Raw genomic sequence first — 23,175 nt, forward strand, 5'->3', positions numbered from 1 at the left:
CTGTTATCTAATACATGCTTGACAGAATAAAATAAATAAATAAATAAATAAATAAATAAATGTGCATTATCAGTGGTACTTGTACCGTGTTTTCCCAAAAATAAGACCCTGTCTTATACTTTTTGAACCCCAAAATAAGTGCTTGGCCTTATTTTCAGGGAGTCTTATTATTTTGGGGTACGTGGAGCAAGATGGGGCTCCTCTTACCATCTTACCTGATTTCCAGCTCTGGTTTAAATATTTTTTGGGAGGACTTATTTTCAGGGGGAGGCTTATTTTAGTGCATGCGCTCAAAAGCCAGATTGGGCTTATTATCAGGGGATGTCTTATTTTGGGGAAAACAAGGTAATAGCATTATATAATCAAGAACAGTAAAACGTGAATCAGCTTGTCCATAATTTTTGATTATATATAGTAACTCATAAAGTATAATCAACAATTTTCAATCATGACAACACTGCGATAATGCAAAAGTGGGCCAGTTTGTGGACATCAGAGATTACATTTTAACAGGTGTGGTCTTTCAAAGGGCAGAGCAATAATTTGTTAACTGGAGAGTCAGGGCTAAACTTTTTCATATTTGGAGGTTTGGGAAAGATACAAAGATAAAAAAGATATATACAGCCTATTAAAAATTCAACAAACTTCTTTTACTTAATATAACTGAATAACAGGGAAACTCTCTGCCAATCTTGGGTGATCTAATTTTTTTTTTTAAAAAAAACCTACAACAAAGGACTGGGATGATATGTAATACATGACCCATACATGGCTCATTCATGTCCTAAGGAGCACATCTGGATACTAGGAAGCTTACCTCTGCTCTTGTTTGGACAGCTTGTTGCAATCTCTCCCATCTGTCATGGATATCCTGGGTTTTTTTCTGGATGTGGCTTATTTGATTGTGACACACAGTTCTAAGGTGAGATGCTAGATTGTTTATCAGTAGAACTTTGGTATGGCCTAGAGTTTCTACCTCTTTCATAAAATCTTCAAATTTTTTCTCTAGAACCTGTAGCATCAACAAAGAAGTAGCAGTAGGAGTTATTCAAAATCTTCCTTCTATTTCTTGATATTAGTCTTGAGATAATATAAAAAAAGTGGCAAATAGGGCTTGGAAAGTAACTAAGCAGTTTTTAAAAGGTATATGCTTAACAACTAATAACAATAAGCATATGTAAACCATTGCTACCTGTAGTCAGTCTCATGTAACTTTTAAAAATCAAGGAACATCAGGAAGTATAGAATATAAACTTTAAAACAGTGTAGTTGAGGTATTCCAAGGACAATATCTGCTTTACCTCCACATTCTCCAAATCCTGACCATAGTTATCTGATTCAGCCATATTCTGTTTGCTCAATAGCCAAGCATCCACCAGTTGGGTTTCCCTCTCAAATTGATGCAGTTGTGATTGTTCCTGCAAAGCTGTTATTTGTCTCTCTGCTCTATCCTGGAGAGACAGGTATTGTTCTAAAACAGACTGAAGTTTGGGCAGGATAATTGGACTATAAAGAGAGATAGAGAGACACAGACATAGACACAGATACAGACAGAGAAGAGAGTTTAGAAAATAGGCATCACTCATTTATATCGCTATCCCTGTTCCCAGCAATTTTCATATACAGCTCTTGTCTAACTCAAACTAAAAATTTATATTTATTACCTATTTCTCTGTCATTCTACATATTAGAACTGCAGAAAAAACAATTGCTACCAACCTGCCTTCCATTGAGGACCTGTATATTGCAAAATGTACAGTCAAAAAGATGGTTGTAAAAATATTTACAGACCCCTCACATCCTGGACATAAACTGTTTCAAGTCCTACCCTCAAAACAACGCTATAGAGTATTGCACACCAGAACAACTAGAAACAAGAACAGTTTTTTCCCGAACCCCATCACTCTGCTAAACAAAAATTCCCTCAACACTGTCAAGCTATTTACTTAGTCTGCACTACTATTAATCTTCTCATCGTTCCCACCACCCATCTCCTCCAATTTATGACTGTAAGACTGTAATCTTGTTGCTGGTATCCTTACAATTTATATTGATATTGTTTCCTGATTGCTGATTTGTACCCTATGACTATCATTAAGTGTTGTACCTTATGATTCTTGATTAATGTATTTTTTCTTTTATGTACACTGAGAGCGTATGCACCAAGACAAATTCCTTGTGTGTCCAATCACACTTGGTCAATAAAAAATTCTATTCTATTTTATTCTATTAGTAATGGTCTGAAATGTGAAAATGTGCATATAAGATGTGCATGAATACTATTTGTTTCCAGAGAAATCCATTGTTTGCAAAATTAGTACCATATATTCAGGGTCTTAATTAATTCCAGATGTAATCCAAGCCATGCTTAAATCTGAGCAGGATGACCACTTTTTAAGTACCCTGATGGCATTCTATTCATAGAGAAAAGGACTTCTACCTTGGCTTTTCTCTCAATTTTCAGGATAAGATGAGGTAACTGCATATTGAAAGCTTGACTTGGCACCAGATTTTTTTTTTAAAGTTTTTTTTATTTTTTTCCAAACATACAAATTACATCCTTCTGGAACAGAGCTTTGATCCAATCATTACTTTGTTCAATTTTTAACAAAATCTTTAACAAAAATTTATCTATTCTATTTTGCCATAGCACTTATTTCCAATAACAGTGAGGAAAATAAAGATAATTATACTGGGATTAACAGTAACTAAAATGATTACACTGGGATTAACAGTGAGAAGAATAGAGATAATTACACTGGGATTAACAGTGAATAAAGATGATTACACTGAGATTAGCAGTGAGAAAAATAAAGATGATTACGCTGGGATTAACAGTGGAATAAAGATGTATTTTGTACATTGGGATTAACAGTGGAAGGATAAAAGAAAAGGTTAAATTAGAAAATTGATAGCTATAATAATTGGGATATTGTTTAAATATATATAACAATTGTGATAATTTGAACATTTATTACCTAAGTGAAAAAGAAAAGAAAACTGAAACATGATTATGATTTGTAAACAAAAATTACTTAATTGGTATTATATAAATGGTATGGTTTGATAGACAGAATTTAGGATAATTGGGAAATTGTATTAAAGAGCATTATTTGAACTAAGAACTATGTTTAAATGTTAAATTGTTATATTTTTAAAATTAAAAAGATAAGATTTAAATTTGATAAAGTAATAATGGAATAAAGATTTATTGAGCATAATGAAATATCAATGTTTGAATTGTATTGTTAATAGTGAGGATTTAGGGTAAGAATTGTATTATGAGTTATTAATTGAATTAAGAATTAAGGTGGGTTAATAGAAGGATAATTGTTTTGATTAAGTAAATATGTGTTAATTTTTTAAAGATGTATTAGTTGAATATGTGATTTAAGATTTAAGATTTTGTTTTTAATATACTTGGTTTTTATAACTTTAATATGGTTTTTATGTTGTTTTGATTTTTGATTGCAAGCTTACCAGAGTTTGTTAAAGATGTAAATATTTTAAGTAAGTAAATAAATAAGTTATTCCTGATCAATCAGAAGGGATATTCCTAATTCCTACTTAACTTCCTATATGTAGAATTTCAAATTTTGATTATTAAAGGTAAAATGATATAAGAACATGCAGTTTTCATACAGATGTCAACTGGACTTAAATAATAACATGGATTCTGAACAAAGAAATTATTAATCAAGAAGCCTGAATGCATAATAAAGCTGTTTCTTTTGTTATGGTTGATTCTGTCATTTTGTTGAGTCTGCAAGCATCAGAAATATTGCATGAATAAATACACCACAAAGCTGATGTTTTGCATTCATAAATCTGAACTAGAGCAACACGTATATAGTTTTTAAAATTCTTGAGACATGTAAGAATTAAAAGTAAAGAAATGAAATTGCTTTTTTGGAATTTGTGTCATCCAGAAAAAACAGAATACATTGATATGGAAATCTTAACATGCCTTGTTATTCCCAGCTGTTTATGCTTCATTATACAAAAATTCCAATTACAAAGGAGTTCCCATCCAGTTTACTGAAGATGGCTTAATTAAGTATGCAAATATGAAAAATTGTTAAGAGATAAACAGCCTCTTGATCTGTTTTCCCTTGCCTTGCAACATTTGCCTTATTCATGCTAATGGTTACACAGCTTCTTGAATCTTCATATCCTCTGGAGCCAACCTGATCTTAATAGCATTTCTGGGATTATCTATTAAGAAGTGATTGCTAGGCATCACAAACTGTCTGCAACTGGCTAAGTTATAATTTCTTTTGTCTGTTTTCTCCCTTGCCTTTTGATCTCCCAGTGGTGGGATTCAGCCAGTTCGCACCACTTCGGGAGAACCGGTTGTTAACTTTCTGAGCAGCTTGGCAAACTGGTTGTTGGAAGAAATCATTAGGGCAGAGAACTGGTTGTTAAATTACTTGAATCCCACCACTGCCTCCTCCCCATCTGATGCAGCTAACAGCTGCCATAGGTAAGAGGATCCGCATTTGAATCTGTGCCTACATGCCAGTGAAAACTTTTCCTGTTGACCTTCTTGAAAACACATTGAACCTTATTGTGACATTAAGAAAACTTGCTAAGATTTCAGATCCTTATTTGATAATTTGACATTTGAAATTTATCAACTCAATCAAATAGTTATAGGGTTGTTCTTAAATTTTACAACTCATATGCTTGTGACAAAGCAAAAATTCAAATAGCACAAATGTTTGCACGCAGAAGGGGCTTTATGAAAGAACAGTGGTGGGTTTCATATATTCTTACCACCAGTTTCGCAGTGCGCATGCATACTTGTTTCATGTGCATTCCTTTTGCATTTCCACGCATATGCTTTGCTTTTTCACGTGCCTTCCACGCATGCGCCCAGCCTTGAAAATGTGGCTAAATAGAACGGCATTATGCCGGGGCCGGTGGGTGGTCCCACCCCGCAGTCACTGCTACCGGTTTGCCCAAACCGGTATGAACCAGCTGAATACCACCTCTGCCGAAGAAGTCTTGAAGATAACAGAAATTGTTTTACAATTCATTCTCCTCTAGAAGGTTTATGGACCCCTACCTTTCTGGGTTATTACTGTTCAAGAAATAGTCTCCTGTTTCCTTCAGCTTCTCAATTCGGGATTTAAATCCCTCCAGATCAAGCTTTGTAGCTTCCATTTTACGTAACAATGCTTGAGTTGATTCTTCATTTCTCCCATAATCTGGAGTTTCTAGCAGAAGTCCTTTTTCTGACATCCAGGATTCCACTTCCAAAAGCTGAAAGAAAAGCAGGGATGATGGGATTTGCACATGAAACAGATTGTTGTAATCTGCTGAAACAGAACTATATTCAACAGAGACAAAACAAACGAGGCATGCTCTCAACTAAATATATGGATCAATGAAAATCCTATCCATACCAGTGTAGCATATATACATCAGTGGTGGGTTGCTACCAATTCTACCTTGATTGGCGAACTGGTAGTGGTGGTGGGAGACTCTGCCCACATGTGCATGGATGCGCTTGCACGCATGTACAGAAGCAAACCAGTAGCAACGGGTTTTGCAACCCACTACTGATATAGTGATCCACTATTGATATATTAGTCCCTTCTGTCAAGTATTCGACACATTATTTTTAATGCAAAAACTATGCAATAGTTGTACACAAATTTCTACAAAGCCCAAGGAATATTAGATTAAGGATATTTGTTTAATAGTCCCTAGCATTGGTCGTTCAAAGGTATTGTGTAGCTATTCCCGTTTTTGTCCATTACAGAATTGGAGGAGGGAAGAAGAAAGAAGTAGACTAAACACAGAAAAAGATGCAAGGTTTACACATGGAACATGTTGACTCAATGCTGACAGGATTTCCCATAAAATTCCAAGGAAGAGGAAAGCCCTACAGCATTCTGCTTCAGATGAGGAAAAGGAACAAAACTGGAAAAAGCAGTACAATACTTTGACTTTTGAGGAGTCAGACTTTTCCAAAAAGAGGAAACATTATATTTCTTTTCATTCATTTCATTTCATTTTATTTAACATTTAATTTAATAAAAGATAGGCAGTAATATCCATTCAGACTCTAATAATGTATTTACTAAATTAATGGAAAATATCTGACTCTCCACATATCTGAACACAGAGACAAGCAAACAGAGGCCTGCTCACACCAAATGGCTTCCATGATGGAAAGATGCTCCTGAATTGCAAGAACCCTTTGGGATAACATAGTTGAAGTGGGAAGGGGTTAGAAGAGAAGAACTGCATCAAGGTTAAAGAAATTTGGTCAATTCAGCTGAGTTGGTTTGGAAAAGAAGTGGCAAAACAGTTATAATTCCAATGATCTATATGGTTGAAATTGAGAATGGCTTTCCATTGCTACTTTACCTCACTGAAAAAATGCTGGGCTTTATGAGATTCTACAAGCCTCCATCTTCTTTCCTGAGCTTCATCCTTCAGATTTTCAAAGGAAATGATCAGTTCCTTTATTTGTTCCAAGATTGTCTGGGAAGCAACCTGCTTTTCCTGTATTAGCTTCTGCCCAGAACTGATAACTGCTTTAATCAAGGCATCATGGCTGTTAATCTCATTCTCTAAATTCTGGAAAATATAAGATAAGAGATACATGTATTTTAAAAATGTAAGGATTTTCTCCATATATTCATCAATATGTCTATGTTTTTAGGTTGTCAAGCTGCAGCACACCTCTTTTAGATTATGCTAACAATTTTAAATACCCATGTAGAGTTTTGTCAACATAAGCAAGAGTCTACTCAAATGAGTGTAATAAAAGCCTTTATTTTGGTGGAGTCTCTTTAATAGTTGAACTGTCCTATACCAAAAGGAATGTAAAGAAGGTTAGCACACCCTAATTTATTTCTCTAGCTATCAATTTAAAGAGGTTAGAAGCAAGTTGTGCCTTATTAATAAATAGAAGGACATCTTTTAAAAATGCAAAATTGCTCTGGGAATTTTAGATGGAGATTTAGATACTTTTCTTGTCACCATCACAGAAACCACCTAATTAATATTATATGCTTCTTTTTTAGAATACAAACGAGCTTATTTTGCTAATTACAAGAAAAAAATGTAATACTTTAAATATGAATGAATTATGGCCCTGCTGTAGGATTTGTAGTATTTGTTGCTGTTATTGCTTACACTATTTTTGCTGTTAATCTATACACCACAATGTTGACCGAGGTGGCTTAAAACTGATTAAACAAACAAATAGATAAAATTGTCACTGTTTTAAATTATGGATCCAACAGGCTAGCACAATTTTTATTTCTTTGTTACCGTCTTTAACTTTTTTTCAATAAATAATAGCAGATGCAATGCAGAGAATGTAATATTCATTTGTATTCAGATAAAAGGCGCAGACATATTTCTTGATAGCTTGAATAATAGCAGAAATAAGTGACAGTGGTGTTTCATGTTGCAGAAGATTACTCTTCCTTTAGAAAAGTGTTTCTCAACCTCGGCAACTTTCACTCTAGGACTTCAGCTCCCAGGATTCCCACGCCTTAATCTTGCTGAACTTGGGAAAAACTGCTGTAGAAAAAGATTTTGTTCATTTAATTCACTTCACTCTGATGTGGAAGTGTGAAAAACGTGCACTTTTCTGAAGAACAGAAAGTGAGCTTCTAGGCCTTGAGGTAAGATAGCTAAAATAAATACAAATAAATCAATGAAAGAAGTGACAAAGAATTTCTCTCGGCTCCAGTATTTCCTGCTTTGTCACTCCAGCTGTTTTACCTGGTGCTTCTCCTGTAAGCTTTGAACAGTTGCTAGTGACTGACCATAGTCTCTGGAAGATGCCAGAGGGAGTTTCTCGTGAATCCAGGTAAACTCTTCATTGACTTCCTGGAGGAACTGGCACAGCAATCTGTTGGCTTCCAAATGCTGCTGCCTTTCCTGAAGTGGCTCCCTAAAACTTTTGTACCTGGAGATTCAAAATGAAGCTGTGGGTTTGATTGTTTTTTGTTTTTTTTTAGGAAGAAAGATTATGGACTAGCATTCATGGACTGTTAAAATTAAAGATACCAGGCTGATAAACTGAAGAATGATAATATTATTAAAGGTGAAAATTAGAATATTTAGAAGGGAAAGCAGAGCAGGGGGAAACTGCAGAACAGTTTAAGCACCTGTGTACCACCTGATCCACTCTTATCTCTATCTCATCAGCCAGGAAATGTTTCTCCTCCTGGAGTTCTTGCACTCTGTTGATCAGACTTTGGAAATGATCCCTATGGGCAGCAAAGCTGGCTTCCAATTCTTCCTGTTTCTTTAGGAGATCATTTAGAATCAGTAGATTATCACTGCTTTCTGGTATTTTCATCTCTCTGTCTAGGTCTTCCAACCATTTATCAGCCTCATCCACAATATGTAGAAATTGCAGAGCCTGAAGCCAGAGGGGAAAAACCCATATAAATAATGACATTTAAACACTGTAGCTACATTTAAGCACTGTATCCTGTGTGGATTGATCAATTCTGTCTCTGCAACAGCCTCACACAAGCATACACATGAACACAATACATTTATTTGAGTCCTTTTGATTTTGGCTAACTGAAAGTTAGTTAACCAGCTTGGGGAATTTCCAGAATAACTAAGTTACTACTAAAGCCTTGAGTTCTTTCCTGTTGTGTTTTACCTTGTAAGCATCCAGAATTTTTCTTTTCTTTTCCTCACAGTTTTCCAGCAACTCATCCCAAAGCTCATCTATTTCCTGGAGTCTAGACTGGAGGACATCAGAAGCATAATGCCTTTCATGGAGCATTTTCTCTCCTTCCTGCAAAAAAAAAAAAGATACTCGAAGTCATCTCTTGTGGCTTAGCTTTCTATATGATGTCTTTAAACAACTATTCGTTCCAACAATTTTATCATTATAATAAAATTTAAATTAATTTTTTTTCCCCTTAAGATAAGACTGAAAATTATTTGTTTAACTAAGATATCTCCAGAAACACCTTTTCAGAAAGTCTCATTCTTTGAAATGTACTGAAGCTGGTCAGGCTTCAAAAATTATTCAAAATGTATAGGAACAAGGGCATAGCATCTCTTTAAAGAAGCTGCATCTTTTGTCAGATTTCTGCATAAGTCTTAGAAGATAGCTACTTTTATGAAGCAGTTCATTAAAGTAGCTGTATGTCTAATGAAACTCCTTAAAGGAGCTATTTTTTTTGTATACCAAAGACATAGCTGCTTTAAGATGGTAATGGGATCATAGTCACAGGGTACTGAACTATCTCTTCTGAATTATTTTTTTAATAACTATAATACATAACAAAACAAAACATAAAACACAAAACACACACACAACACACAACACAATACAACACAACACATAACAAACATGGTATTTACTTACTGTTTTGATCCTGTTGAGATGATTTTTGTTAGCCACAATCTCTGCCTGGAAAGTCTGGTGCTTTTGTAGTTTAGTTTGAAGATTGCTGGGATCTCTCCAGCTCTCATCAAGGGCAATACTGTTTTTTTCACTCATCCAGGCAGCTATCTTTGGATAGAAAATCAGTTATCAGATGGCTGATTAGATTCAATTCCTAATAGTTCCAGGACCTGGAACAGTCTCCCATCTGAAACCCTGAAAGAACTGCAAGTCTACCAAGAATCAGGAACAAGCAATTTGGTCTCTCTCTATATTCCTTGGACTATACTAATGTACCACATTTTGTTCTTATTGGCTATATTGGCTAGGATTTATGGCATTTGTTGAGTATTAGAAGTTTTCAAATTTCTTTTTCTGGTATAGCAGGGGTGTCAAATTCAATTTCATTGAGGGCTGCGTCAGTGTTGTGTTTGACCTTGGTGGGACATGGCCAGTGGGGGCGTGGCCAGCTCGACATCACTCGTGTCAGGGGCACCTGTGGTGGCCTGAGCACTCTGTCAGCAAAAATGGAGCTTGGAAGGACTGTGCGCAGCCCTTCTGAGCTTTGTTTTTGATGGCTGAGGCACTGTGGGCCGGTCCTTCTTGTCTCTAAGGTGGCCCTGCATGCCAGATCTAAGCAGCCTGCAGGCTGGATCTGGCCCCCAGGCCTTTAGTTTGACACTTCTGTGGTATAGAAATACTTACATATGTATGCATATATATAGCATCAGGAAATTAAATGAACACATTATACCTCAAAAGAATTATGCAGAAATTTTTGTAATAGCCAGGACTCCTCCAGCAGACGCCTCCGCATTAAAGCAATTTCCAGAAGTTTTTCCTTTCTAGAAAGAATAAATAATACTGGTGATATAAGTCAACACAGCTTGTTAAACTGCTTTTCATTTCTGCTTTTGATTATAAATGCAAGGTTAATCTTTGCCAGGGCAATAGAAGGAAAACCCAAAAAGCACAGCATGAGGAAATGCAACAGGAAATGCCACAGCAGAGTTGTTCCTCAAATGGTCCCATTATAAAAATCTTATCTTCTTTCCAGAGTGACTAGATGGGTGGATAATCACTGTATTTTCCTAGGGCTTTATTTGAAACACACAATAATGTAGTTAATGAGTGACAAGTAATAAAAAAACCAATTAAGAGAGGGGTGGTGTGGTTAAACCATATAGAATATAGAGATGAAAAGGGAGAAAAAACCTGAATGGTACCTTCTCAACACAGCCTGGCACTTAGTCATTATATTCTCTGAATCATAATGCTGACTGTCCTTCAGCTTTTGAGCAAAGATAGCTATATTATCAATCTTCATCAGATGGGTGTTCAAGTCTTTTTCAAATTGCATGTGCTTTTGCTGCAGACTTTCCACACTGGATATCGAATCCTGCATCAATTTAGAACAAGTTAATGTAATATGGAATGGCAATTGATAAGAATTCTGGCAGTTGGTTGCAACTGAAAAATGCACAGGTTGGGAAGAGCTGATCTAATGCCATATGATTACTCCAATCTATTCCCCATTAGAAGAGTTACAGTATGTTTATAAACTGCCTAAATGTCTATAAATCATGCATGCATAGAAGAAGAGAAGGATTTGGGGATCACTATCCTAAACAGGATTAATATTATTTCTGTGAAACTTCCTTTTTAATATGAAATCAAAGAATATTCGGTTCTTCCCAAACAACCTTTGTTTACTTTCAAGTCTATAAAACTCAGATATAATAAACTGTCCAGAGTCATTTTATCAGTAAGATGAGTGGAATATAAATTTAATAACTAAATCAATAAACAAACAAACTTTAGAGTGCTGCAGTTTTTTTCAAAAATTCTCATTTTGCACGTATTTCTGTTTCTCTTGAGTATATGGCAGCAAAACTGGGTTGGAGAATGATACCCCAGACCAGAAGGCAAAATCCAATAATCTTGCTAAGCTTCCCAAAAGGTACATGATAGAATGAGAAATTCAGTGGGACTGTGATAGAAAAAAACCTGAAAGTAAGTATTCCAAAATGTTTTGTTCTGCACTTTTATTCTATGCCTACATTTTCCACTTTTGAGTGAGAATAGTCTATTTCACTTACCCCCAAGTCTTTGTTGGTTAGGAAGGCCTCTTTGCTGCTTAGCCAACTTTCACTCTCTTCCACATAACCAAAGAATATCTGTTTAGGAAAAAAAAAAGCTCTGTCACTTTCCAATGTAGTTACATTTCATAGTTCAATGGGGCTTAGTTGGAAATAAGAGTGCTTAGAATTGGACCCACAGACGAACACTATAGTACAGTATATAAAAGCTGTCCATTGAGCCATTGCAGTATTAACAAAGGAGTAATTTGTAGGTTCAGAATAGTGGTAGATAAGCAATTCCTTTGGGCAGTTTTGCCTTTTTTGAGTTTGCAAGATTGCATACATATTGTAAACAGATTTTATCCACCACGACTGGTGGCTATCATTGTTCTACTGATTTTATCTACAGCCATCTAGTAATTATCCATATTTAAACAGGGCAGATATGATATCGGTAGTTACAGAAAGTTGTGATTAAATCAGTTCTCTCAGGTTTAAAAGAATTAGCTCAGGTATATAACTCAGCATTTTAATTTTTAATTGGGAACATCAGGGACTGAATCAAGAATTTCTGCATGCGTTATGTGGTCCTTCAGTATACTGCAGTTGTTCCTTGATTTGTACACCATTTCAAAGAAAATGGGATCCTTAAACATACCCATTCTTTCAAGGTTTTCCCATACAGGGAGAGTAGACCAAAAGTTCCAGTTCCTGTTATTTAAAACTGAAACCATGCGACAATGCATTTAAGGAGAATTATCCCACTAAATCAAAACTACCCAAAAAAAGGCTGAGGCTGAGCTGAAGAGCTGTTTCAGGATCCAAATTAAAAAAAAGAAAAGAAATATAAATATACTTCTCTTTGGAGAGGATTCTATGTTTAAAGACTATCCACCAGCAACCACTGTTTGCTTCCATTTGCCATGCCGTAACTACCAATCAGAAACCTTCCTGACAGCATTTACTCTTATTCTTGTGGGCTACTCCAGAATTATTTTTATTTTTTACCTACCTGTAAGTCCCTGGCTTGATGTAATTTTAGACTTTGTTCTTCATAGGCCTGGATCATTTCATTTAATGCTTGTTGTAACTTGATGAGTGAATGATGGATCTCAGGAGCCTCATAATGGCCAGAATTGCCAAGTTTCTGACCGTAGTTGCTAAGAGCACCAAATCTTTCCCCCCGAGCTTCAATCTCTGCCTAAAAGATGTCAGACAGATTGATGGTAAATGTTTAAGCAGAATGAATATTCGGGCTTTATGGAAAATAAAAGTAGACTTTATTCAACAACCTTCCACCATTAATATTTATGTGGAAAGTAAGGCGAATTTGGTTTGGGAAAGAAGGAAGGTTTCAGAATTTGAAAAAAAGTTACTCTCTCTTTCACCTTAGCAAAGTTTTTACCCTAGTTAAATCTGGAAACTTTTAGCTATAAATGAAACATGTTTTTAATTGCACATTATTAAGACAAACAGTGGCACTCATAAGAGAGGTAAACTATATCCCCAAAATTTCAATTTTCTTTTTGTGCTTACAGCAGATTTCATTATAACAAGCACTTTCATGATTGTATTCTCAATGTTAATATTAATAACATCAAATGTGTTTATTTAACAGATATCTTCCATCATTTCAAATTTATGAAAGAAGTGAAATCAATGATTTTTAAACTATTTGACCCATTATCCCGTTTCCTAGTCTTGAATAATGTCATTATCCCTACAAAACAAAACAAAAAGACAAAAACCAGCCTCTGCTATTTTACAGAAGCATCTTAGTGACAGCTGTCACATACTAGACGCATAACTCACAAATAAGCAACTACAAATTGCTCCATCATCTCCAGAATACATTCCATTTACCTCCACTATAAGAACCTCTAAGTTAAGCTCTGGATACTATGAAACATTACAGAAGTCTTTTTAATTCTGCTAGTAAATTATGTGACTCACCGGCCATTTTTATGGTGCGGATGGTCCTCCTGCCCCCATCTTTTCCTCAAAAGAGAAACTTTCCCCCTCACTTTTATTTCTCTGAACAAATGAACTTCTGAACATTATCTCCAAGTGGAAGACCTTCAGGAAATGTAATTACTCTTTTCTCCCTCCTTTCCTCCTGAGACTTCGCATCTTGTTCATGGAGCTTTCAGTGTCTCAGAGCATGTGTTAATACTATCAACCCCTGATGTTCCTTCTTTTCTCCTTTCCTTCTCTGTGGTTCAGAAGAATGTTTGTAGTACAAACGCAAGCTTAGCACGATACCTCCAAATCAGAGGTGGGTTCTACTTACCTTTACTACTGGTTCGCAACGGGAGCGCGCGCCCTTCTGCGCATGCACAGATCATCAATTATGACGTCCAGCTGGGCGGAGCCTTCCACTGCTTTTACTACCTGTTCTAAAGAACTGGACAGCAACCCACCACTGCTCCAAATGTATATGTGTATGGAGATTCTCAGTCATCCAGGTCATGGTTGTCCCAAAGGTGCTTTTTCAAGAGGGAACTAGACCAGTTGCCTCTTGAAAAAGCACCTTTGGGATTCCAAATGTGTATATTCCAAGGGAGCCTCTCTATAACTTGTCTTGACTTCAATAGGCTTAATAGCACCCACCCTGAGCAGGATATTTATTAGCTTCTTTTTTTTCAACAGTTGTTTGAGCATTTGGGCATATGTAGGCCTCTTCAGTGGCAAAATTATTTAAACCAACTATATGACTCATGTTTACACTGCTATGAATTTTAGCAATGTCCAAATAAAACTCAGGTTTACAGAGAGAACAGACCACATCTGAGCTTAGAAAAGAATGTTCCAGCTCAAAAAGTAAGCACAGAAATAAGTTTGTGTGTATTGCTACAGAAATAAGCACAGGAGTAACTTGGTGTGTGTAGTGCTACAATCAATGTTATTTCAGTTGTCAAGTATTGAAATTGCTCGTTAGGAACTTCTTAAAGTAATGGAAACTATTATAAAGATGGCAATGCTATGCTGATATAATTCATACTTGCCTTTATTTCTTGATGCTCCTCTATCAGGCTTTCTGCTTCGGCTAGACTTTTAGGAAGATCTCCAATTTCGATTTGACTTTTGATTTCCTGAATCCAGTCTAATAATTCCTTCAGTTCAGAGTTAAACTTCTGTAACTGGTAAGAAGCTATCAGCTTCTCACCCCTATTGTACACAAAAGAACATAAACATAATTGAAATTTACTAAATATAATCTGCTGGAATAAAAGTGAGTTTAATGAAAACAGAAAGCTTGTAAATTGTTGTTTACTTATTTCAAAGGGGAATGTAAGAATACATACTTAGACATGGTGGGCTTTTCACATTTCTAGTTTTCAAACCATATATTTTCCTTTAACAACATTAAAGTTCCTAGAGAGAAGAACTCTATTATTGTACATGCCAATCGGATTCTGTTGCCAGAATTTGGCTAGATTCACTTTCTCCCCCTATCCCCCAATCCATTTACTCACTTTTATGCCCCAAACAGGAACCAAACTAAGTGATCCAAAATAACTAATACTCAGCTCCCAAAGGAGAAGAAATGTACCTTTGTAGGATGGAATATCAATGCCAGAACTCCTAGTTCTGTACCTTTGCATAAACCTAACATTCAGCTATAACAGAAGATGGAGGAACTTTGCTTCTTCACAAAGATTTCAGTCCAACCAGCAATAGCATTTAGTGATCAGTTAACAGTAACAGAGTTGGAAGGGACCTTGGAGGTCATCTAGTCCAACCTCCTGGTCATGCAGGAGCCCTGTACTAGGGGTTCGAACCACCAAACTGCCAACCTTTCTGATCAACAAGATCAGTGTCTTAGCCACTGAGCCACCTAGTCAGTATTATCTGATGGATAATACATTCTAAGAGTATTTATTAATCACAGAATGGCTGTACGATTGCAGCATGAAGTTCTCTGGCACCAGAGTTCTCGACATAAAGAATGGATCAACTGTTAAAATGTCATTTGTATCCTGCACTTAGCAGGGACTTGGATTAGTTGCCAGCTGCCTGCAATTACTCCAAGTTCAAATCTCACCAGGCTCAGACTCAGGATGGAATGACTCAGCCTTCCATCCTTCCGAGGTAGATAAAATGAGGACCCGGATTGTGGGGGCAAGAAACTGACTTTGTATAAAAAGAACACCGCTTAGGGGGCCCCGAAAGCCCTACTAAGCAGGTATATACAAAAAGTATGAAAGCTATTGCTTAACGCATTGTAAGCCGCCCTGAGTCTCCGGAGAAGGGTGGCATATAAATCAAACCAATACAATAAATAAATAAATTAGTTGACTTACAAGGTTCCTCTCAACTTTGTGATTAAACACACCTATTAATATATTGTAGAATGCGTTTGTGGATTTTAATGTTGGAAGTCTTATTTTAAATTTCCACTAAATAATGGCATAAAACAGGACAAACTAAAGCACAGAAATCTACAGATTGAAGATGTAATGTATGCAGAGGAGACAGGAGGAAGAGCCACATAGGTTTGATATCAGACAGACCTAGACATAGGTCTGATAAACAAAATCTGATTCCATAGGGCAGGGGCTGCAATGGAAAAGGCAGTTTTCCATGGACCTATAAGATGACAACGTTAAAGGAAGGAGCATGGAGCTTGCCTATCCTGTCTACTCTAATGGAGCATACAGATGTCCTCAGACAGAGACAGTCCCACAGGTCACCTGATCTTATGCCATGTAGCATTTTAAAGGTAATAGCAGCACCTTGAATTTACCTTTGTTTGGTCTGATTCTGCAGTTGTAACCAGTGGTTTCTCATTTCCTTTTGTTTTGTAGTCAGTTTGTTACTTATAGTAGATGGATTCCTTTTAATTTGACATAGTTCTGGTTCCAGTGACTAAAAGAAAAACAGGCACTCTGTCTAGTTAACGTGCTTTTCCTTCTGAAGCTGCTCTTAATTTAAAAATCTATTCTGTGTCAGGCTTTTCTTTTCATGACACTTCAAAAAGCTTATCAGAATGAAAAGAGAGAGAGAGAGTCAGTTTAGCTCACACCCAGCCACATTTCCAGACAATCTTTGTAACCAAATCAAAACAAACACATACAGTCAGGTCCAGAAATATTGGGACATCGACACAATTCTAACATCTTTGGCTCTATACACCACCACAATGGAGTTGGAATGAAACAAACACAATGTGCATTAACTGCAGACTGTCAGCTTTAATTTGAGGGTATGTACATTCAACTCAGGTGAACGGTGTAGGACTTACAGCAGTTTGCATATGTGCCTCCCACTTGTTAAGGGACCAAAAGTAATGGGACAGAATAATAATCATAAATCAAACTTTCCCTTCTTAATACTTGGTTGCAAATCCTTTGCAGTCAATCACAGCCTGAAGTCTGGAACGCATAGACATCACCAGACGCTGGGTTTCATCCCTGGTGATGCTCTGCCAGGCCTCTACTGCAACTGTCTTCAGTTCCTGCTTGTTCTTGGGGCATTTTCCCTTCAGTTTTGTCTTCAGCAAGTGAAATGCATGCTCAATGGGATTCAGGTCAGGTGATTGACTTGGCCATTGCATAACATTCCACTTCTGTCCCTTCAAAAACTCTTTGGTTGCTTTTGCAGTATTGTCATTGTCATTGTCCATCTGCACTGTGAAGTTCCATCCAATGAGTTCTGCAGCATTTGGCTGAATGTGAGCAGATAATATTGCCCAAAACACTTCAGAATTCATTCTGCTGCTTTTGTCAGCAGTCACATCATCAATAAATACAAGAGAACCAGTTCCATTGGCAGCCATACATGCCCATGCCATGACACTACCACCACCATGCTTCATTGATGAGGTGGTATGCTTAGGATCATGAGCAATTCCTTTCCTTCTCCATACTCTTCTCTTCCCATCACTCTGGTACAAGTTGATCTTGGTCTCATCTGTCCATAGGATCTTGTTCCAGAACTGTGAAGGCTTTGTTAGATGTTGTTTGGCAAACTCTAATCTGGCCTTCCTGTTTTTGAAGCTCACCAATGGTTTACATCTTGTGGTGAACCCTCTCTATTCACATTGTAATTGGGGTAATGAGGGAATATCACGCACCTGGCCATGGAACAGCTGAGAAGCCAATTGTCCCATTACTTTTGGTCCCTTAACAAGTGGGAGGCACATATACAAACTGCTGTAAGTCCTACACCGTTCACCTGAGTTGGATGTACATACCCTCAAATTAAAGCTGACAGTCTGCAGTTAACGCACATTGTGTTTGTTTCATTCCAACTCCATTGTGGTGGTGTATAGAGCCAAAGATGTTAGAATTGTGTCAATGTCCCAATATTTCTGGACCTGACTGTATACCACTCAATTCACCTGGCCAAACATATAGCTTGATATTTATGTATTTATTAAACACCAGCCACTTATAAAAAAACCAATCAGGACAAAAAGCAGGCAAAGGTAGGGAGAAAGTAGAAGAAAGATATGATAGAAGACCAAAAGGGCAGAGGAACTTAATATCAATAATCTACATATCTCAATTTATAGATCAAAAAGTCACAGACATTTCCAGAGTTTATGAAAAATATATAGAGGATAATTAGCATGGATGATCTTGTAGGGCAGGGGTGTCAAACTCAAGGCCTGTGGGCCAGATCCGGCCCATGAGGTGCTTAGATCTGGCCTATGGGCCCACCCTGGAAACAGCAAAAGACTGGCCTGTGGTGCCTCTGCCAGCGAAAATGGAAATCAGGAGGACCGTACGCAGCCCTCCTGAGCTCCGTTTCAGCTGCAACTGCCTCCTGCAGCCTTGTGCCAGTGAAAATGGAGCTCAGGAGGGCTGCACGCTGCCCTCCTGAGCTCCATTTTCACTGGCAGAGCCCTCATGCCACCACAGATGCCCCTGACATGAGTAATGCCGAGCTGGACATGCCCACCCTGGCCACACCCACCAGGGCCTTGGAGGTCAAACACAACCCTGATGCAGCCCTCAATGAAATCGAGTTTGACACCCCTGTCTTAGAGAATAGCCTTTCATTATTCTTGATTTAACTCTCATCTACATCACAGCAGCAGAACAGAGATGGGCTAAAAAGTACACTGGGTTGTCCCTTCCCTATTTTGTACCATTAAAAGAAATAACAATTTTATGGACTGGGATGTATCCAATACAGATAGATTTTGGTTGACTGGTTACAGGCGTGGAGCATCTGATTAGACAACTTGACAGGAAATTAAACTTGCTGTTCAAGACACCTGCCTACGCTTGCCTAGCCCTTTCCTACCACAAGATAAAAAGAACAATTGGTGGTTGGTTTTTTTCTACTGGTAGGTCGCACTTGATGGGATGGGAAAGGAAGCCATCAATAAGTATCTTTAAGTTGTCCTTTATTAAAACTGTATGGGCTACATTGCTCACCGGCCTCATTATTGTGACAGAATAAGGCTTGGCCGACATGCTTTCCCAGCAAATCATTGGTAGATTGCATATTTCCCATGGCTGGCTGGCTTTGCCTTGGAGCTTTAAGCTTAGCTGAGGTATGGGTCAGATAACAGCATTCTTCCTGCTTGAACCTGCTGTTCTTGCTGTTCTTAAGAAATCCATTATTAGTTCTGCAACTGGTTTTGATGCAGCAGGACAGCATGGCTCACCCAGTAACATTTGGAGTTCTCTTATGGGACCCGGTTTTGGAATAAGTATAAACATGAGGATAAGTAAACATCTTTAAGCCACTCCACAAAGTGAAATGTAAATGTAAGGACCTGCCTTAGCTATTCCCTCAGGAAAGCATGACTCTTGAAACAAGTAGTTATGAAAAGGAACTTTTACTTCGAGAAAGTGATTACGGAGAAGCGAGGCAGAATCTGATGTTCCTGTGCAAAGCGTTAAGCTATTCCTCCTCTTTCAAAACCCCACCCCTTCATCAGTGCACCAGTAGCCAATACAGATCTGAAAAGGTGTTTTGAGAACTCTGAGGCATTAGCTTGATAGTAGTTCATCCCCAGAATGCAGCAAGCTTGGTGTCAGGCTAGAAGTCCATCATCTCTCTGATATAGTCCCCTTCCCTAAATCCCACACTGTTACCGCAAAAGCAAAAACATGCAAGGAATGCAACCAGGGGTGAAATGCTCCTGGTTTGGACTGGATCGCCTGATCCGGTAGCGATGGCAGCGAGTGGTTTGGAGAACGGGTAGCAAACATCCCTGCCTGCTCCCATGCCCAGCTAAGCCATGCAATCATCAGAGGCTTTTTTTTAATTTTTAAAAGCATTTTTTCTACTACCTCTTCAGCTGAAAAAATGCTTTTAAAAGTAAAAAAAGGGGCGTGTAATGTGACTGGGTAGGCGTGGCCAACTTTTAAAAAAAAATCTTTTAAAACCATTTTTTCTACAACCTCTTCGGCCGAAGAGGTTGTAGAAAAAAAGGTTTTAAAAGCCTCTGATGATCCCAGCTGAGTTGCCTGATCGTCAGAGGCTTTTAAAAGCATTTTTTTATAACCTCTTCAACCGAAGAGGTTGTAGAAAAAATGGTTTTAAAAGTTTTAAAAATAAAGTTGGCCACGCCCACCCAGTCATGCCCACAGAACCGGTAGTAACAAATTTTACATTTCACCACTGAATGCAACCCTGATAGTCTTCTCCCCAACTCATCCATCAGAATGGCAGTGTCCCAAAGGGGGACTTGGCAGTGAAGTTTGAATGATGGGGACACCTTGATTTACCAAGTTACTTACACCTCTGTGTTGAAAACAAAGGCACAATAAAACTGGCATTCTTTGGACTCAGTGTAAAAATATTTGCGTCATCCAAAAAGGAAACTAATCACACTCATCCCTGAAAGTGAATAACTGTATTAGGCTGCAATGTAATTTGTTATTTTAAAAAAAATTTCATTCCACTATTCTATTCTTAAGGTTTCAAATGTAGAATCTAGAGGTGATATGCTTGTATGCATAATATTCTGATTCCCAACCAAAAACTGCAAAATAAATCAAACTTCTGAAAAGAACTAAATTTTGGGATTGAGATTATAGAAATGAGATTACTATACAATTCTAAGTAGTTTATATGCAGGGCAAATTTCCAGGATTTATATTCCTTTTTTTGCAATTATATTTCAAATATCAATTATATGTTTTACCTCCATCTTGGATTGAATGATGCCAATTTCTCTCTCCATTTCATCATGCTTCCGAAGTAGATTTTCTACACTTTCAACATCTTTTCCATAATCCAATGCTTGTATCAGTGAACTCTGAGGAATACGAAAAATTAAGAAAAGATGATAACTTGATTTTTTACAAAATTACATCTTTGAATATTTTCATCCTTTTGATACTTCTAACTTAAACTTTACATCTTTATATAATATGAAGATTTATGAGATATCTATAGATCAAGTTATTAGGCACTGAGTAATCACTTTGAAATAAAATAACACAACCAAATATAATAGTACATCCACAGTATATACTATTATGTCTAGCTATAGCATAATATATCTAGAGCAGAGGTCTTCAAACTTGGCAGCTTTAAGACTTGTGGACTTCAACTCTCAGAATTCTCCAGCCAGCATAGCTGTGAGTTGAAGTCCACAAGTCTTAAAGCTGCCAAATTTGACGACCTCTTATCTAGAGTATATCTCTAGATGTATTGGAGCATCACTGAGATTTGGGTGGCTAAATTAATAAATAAATAAATAAATAATAAATAAATAAATAAAATAACTTGATAGATGGCTAAAAATCCCAAATCCAGTTTAAACATTTGGTTGAATGTACCACCAATCATAATAATTTTGGCTTTGAAGCTTTGGATTAACTGCCCCTGATTTAAGTAAAATTAGAATTTTTCTAATCTGAAAAATCAATCCCTCCCCACCCTCAAACTAAATCCATTTTCTATGAAAATTAATATTTTCATGCATATTTGTTTTTATTTATTTGTTATTCAGGAACTGCTGAATAAAATGTATTCTAATACCGTAGTAAAATATTGAAAACCGTTTGAGTAATTTTCTTTTTACAGGACTAAAAAATAGCAAAATTATCAAATTTAATAAAGCTTATGCATCTGAAAAAAAATTATATGCCTAATTGTATTAGCATTTTCAGAGTATTTCACAAAAAGCTGTTAAAATAAAGAAGAGACAGAGAGCATCTCAATACTGTTTGTGTATGATAATGATTAGGAACGTTTTTCTGACTCTTTCTTTTCTTTGTACCTCTGACTGTCGAAATTCCCTCTTGATATTTTATTACTATTTGGTTTTCTGAAATTTTATCCACTCTGGAGAACTTGTCAAGAAAAAAAAAGCACCTTTAAAAATAATAAAATAAATCACCTTTTCACCAATTCTCTCTGTGATGTCATTAATTTCTCTAATCAAAGCATGGATCTGCAGGGCTTCTTCCAACTTCCTCTTATACATTTTAAGATCACCATGGAAACTGTTCCACCTGACAGTGAAACATTTAATTTTATTTGAGAAGATCAAATAGATTGAATATGGGATTAGAGCAATAAAACAATTATACAGTATATTTGGGTTTATGATTCCCACCAGCCCAACTTTATTTATCTAGGTGATTACCCAAGCACAAACAAAATGACATCAAAAGTGATTAATGTACAAGACTGGATCTGATTGGGTAGCAATAAAAGGGCTGGGGGGGGGAGAGAGAATCACTGCGCCCCCCAATAGTACTGACTTCCATTCTGCTGACCAGTGTTTTCTGTCACCAGAGGAATTTTAATCAGACAATGCCAAGTTAATTGAAATCATTCTTATTTCACAATTATATTTTTTATGTGGGTTGAGTAACTTGAGGTTATATTGACATTTATTCCTAACTAGAAGATTGCCATTTCCTTAACAATTTAGGTTTCAGTTATGTTTATAACAAAACTTATTAACTGCATTGGGAATGAAATTCAAATAGTTCAATGTCACTCCCTCTTTACTCTTACACACCCATTATAACAATTCATTTATACTTGAAGATGATGAAAGAAGAAGATCAGTCTTCTCCATGTAAACACCAACAACGGAATGCCAGTGTTTTTCTCTGGCTCTAGTCAGATTTGATTAAACATTATTTGTTTGGGTCAGTAGAATTTATCTACACACCTTTCATTCAGCTGTTCTCGGCGTTGGTATATTATTTTCATCTCTTCCTCATTCTGCCTCTTCAATCGCAGAGCGAGAGCATTGATGCCTTTGATATGGGCATCATCCACTGTTACCCCCTATAAGACGAAAGTCAAAGAGAAAACCGATAGTAAAGCAAAGTCTTAATTCTCTCCTCCCTTCACTGGAGAGAGGGAATCTCTCCACCAAAGGGAGTCTTCATTCTCTCCTCCCTTTTCTCCTTCCTTCTAGGAGGTTAAGTCTTACATCTATGTCTATGTCAGGGGTCTGCAACCTGCAAAATGGGGCAAAACTCACTTAACAAATGTTTCACTTAGCCACAGAAATATCAGGCTCCATTGTGGTTGTAAGCTGAGGACTACCTGTAACAGTGCTACAGCTTCTATAAACAAAATGAAACACAGCTTTTTCAAATAGATCACACTTGATCTAGAAATAAATGAATTCTAACCTTCCTGACATTATGAAACATAAAGACCCATGTCAGTTTTCTAATCAGCCCAAAATCCTCTTGTTGAAATATACTCAGCCACGTGACTCTAGACCAACTGCAGTCTCTAAACCAAACCTATTTCAGAGGATTATTATAAGGA

At 36.9% G+C, this 23,175-nt stretch overlaps 1 protein-coding gene across 1 annotated transcript in view; it reads right to left on the minus strand.

Moving 5' to 3' along the window:
• SPTBN5 (spectrin beta, non-erythrocytic 5) overlaps positions 1-23,175 on the minus strand; it is a 114,246-nt gene that overhangs the window by 21,149 nt on the left and 69,922 nt on the right. The window contains exons 41-57 of the mRNA XM_087882182.1: positions 22,562-22,680; positions 21,776-21,890; positions 20,573-20,686; positions 16,211-16,332; positions 14,465-14,631; positions 12,476-12,660; positions 11,482-11,559; positions 10,609-10,781; positions 10,137-10,227; positions 9,365-9,511; positions 8,648-8,785; positions 8,139-8,395; positions 7,750-7,936; positions 6,379-6,591; positions 5,069-5,265; positions 1,302-1,506; positions 818-1,012 (exon numbers count right to left, since the gene is read on the minus strand). Coding sequence (XP_087738308.1) covers positions 818-1,012; positions 1,302-1,506; positions 5,069-5,265; positions 6,379-6,591; positions 7,750-7,936; positions 8,139-8,395; positions 8,648-8,785; positions 9,365-9,511; positions 10,137-10,227; positions 10,609-10,781; positions 11,482-11,559; positions 12,476-12,660; positions 14,465-14,631; positions 16,211-16,332; positions 20,573-20,686; positions 21,776-21,890; positions 22,562-22,680 — 2,703 coding nt within the window. The remainder of the gene's footprint in view (positions 1-817; positions 1,013-1,301; positions 1,507-5,068; positions 5,266-6,378; positions 6,592-7,749; positions 7,937-8,138; positions 8,396-8,647; positions 8,786-9,364; positions 9,512-10,136; positions 10,228-10,608; positions 10,782-11,481; positions 11,560-12,475; positions 12,661-14,464; positions 14,632-16,210; positions 16,333-20,572; positions 20,687-21,775; positions 21,891-22,561; positions 22,681-23,175) is intronic.

This window comes from Pantherophis guttatus, chromosome 1, assembly GCF_059756535.1.
Source record: "Pantherophis guttatus breed Tessera chromosome 1, ASM5975653v1, whole genome shotgun sequence".
In the NCBI taxonomy this organism is placed as follows: Eukaryota; Metazoa; Chordata; class Lepidosauria; order Squamata; family Colubridae; genus Pantherophis; species Pantherophis guttatus.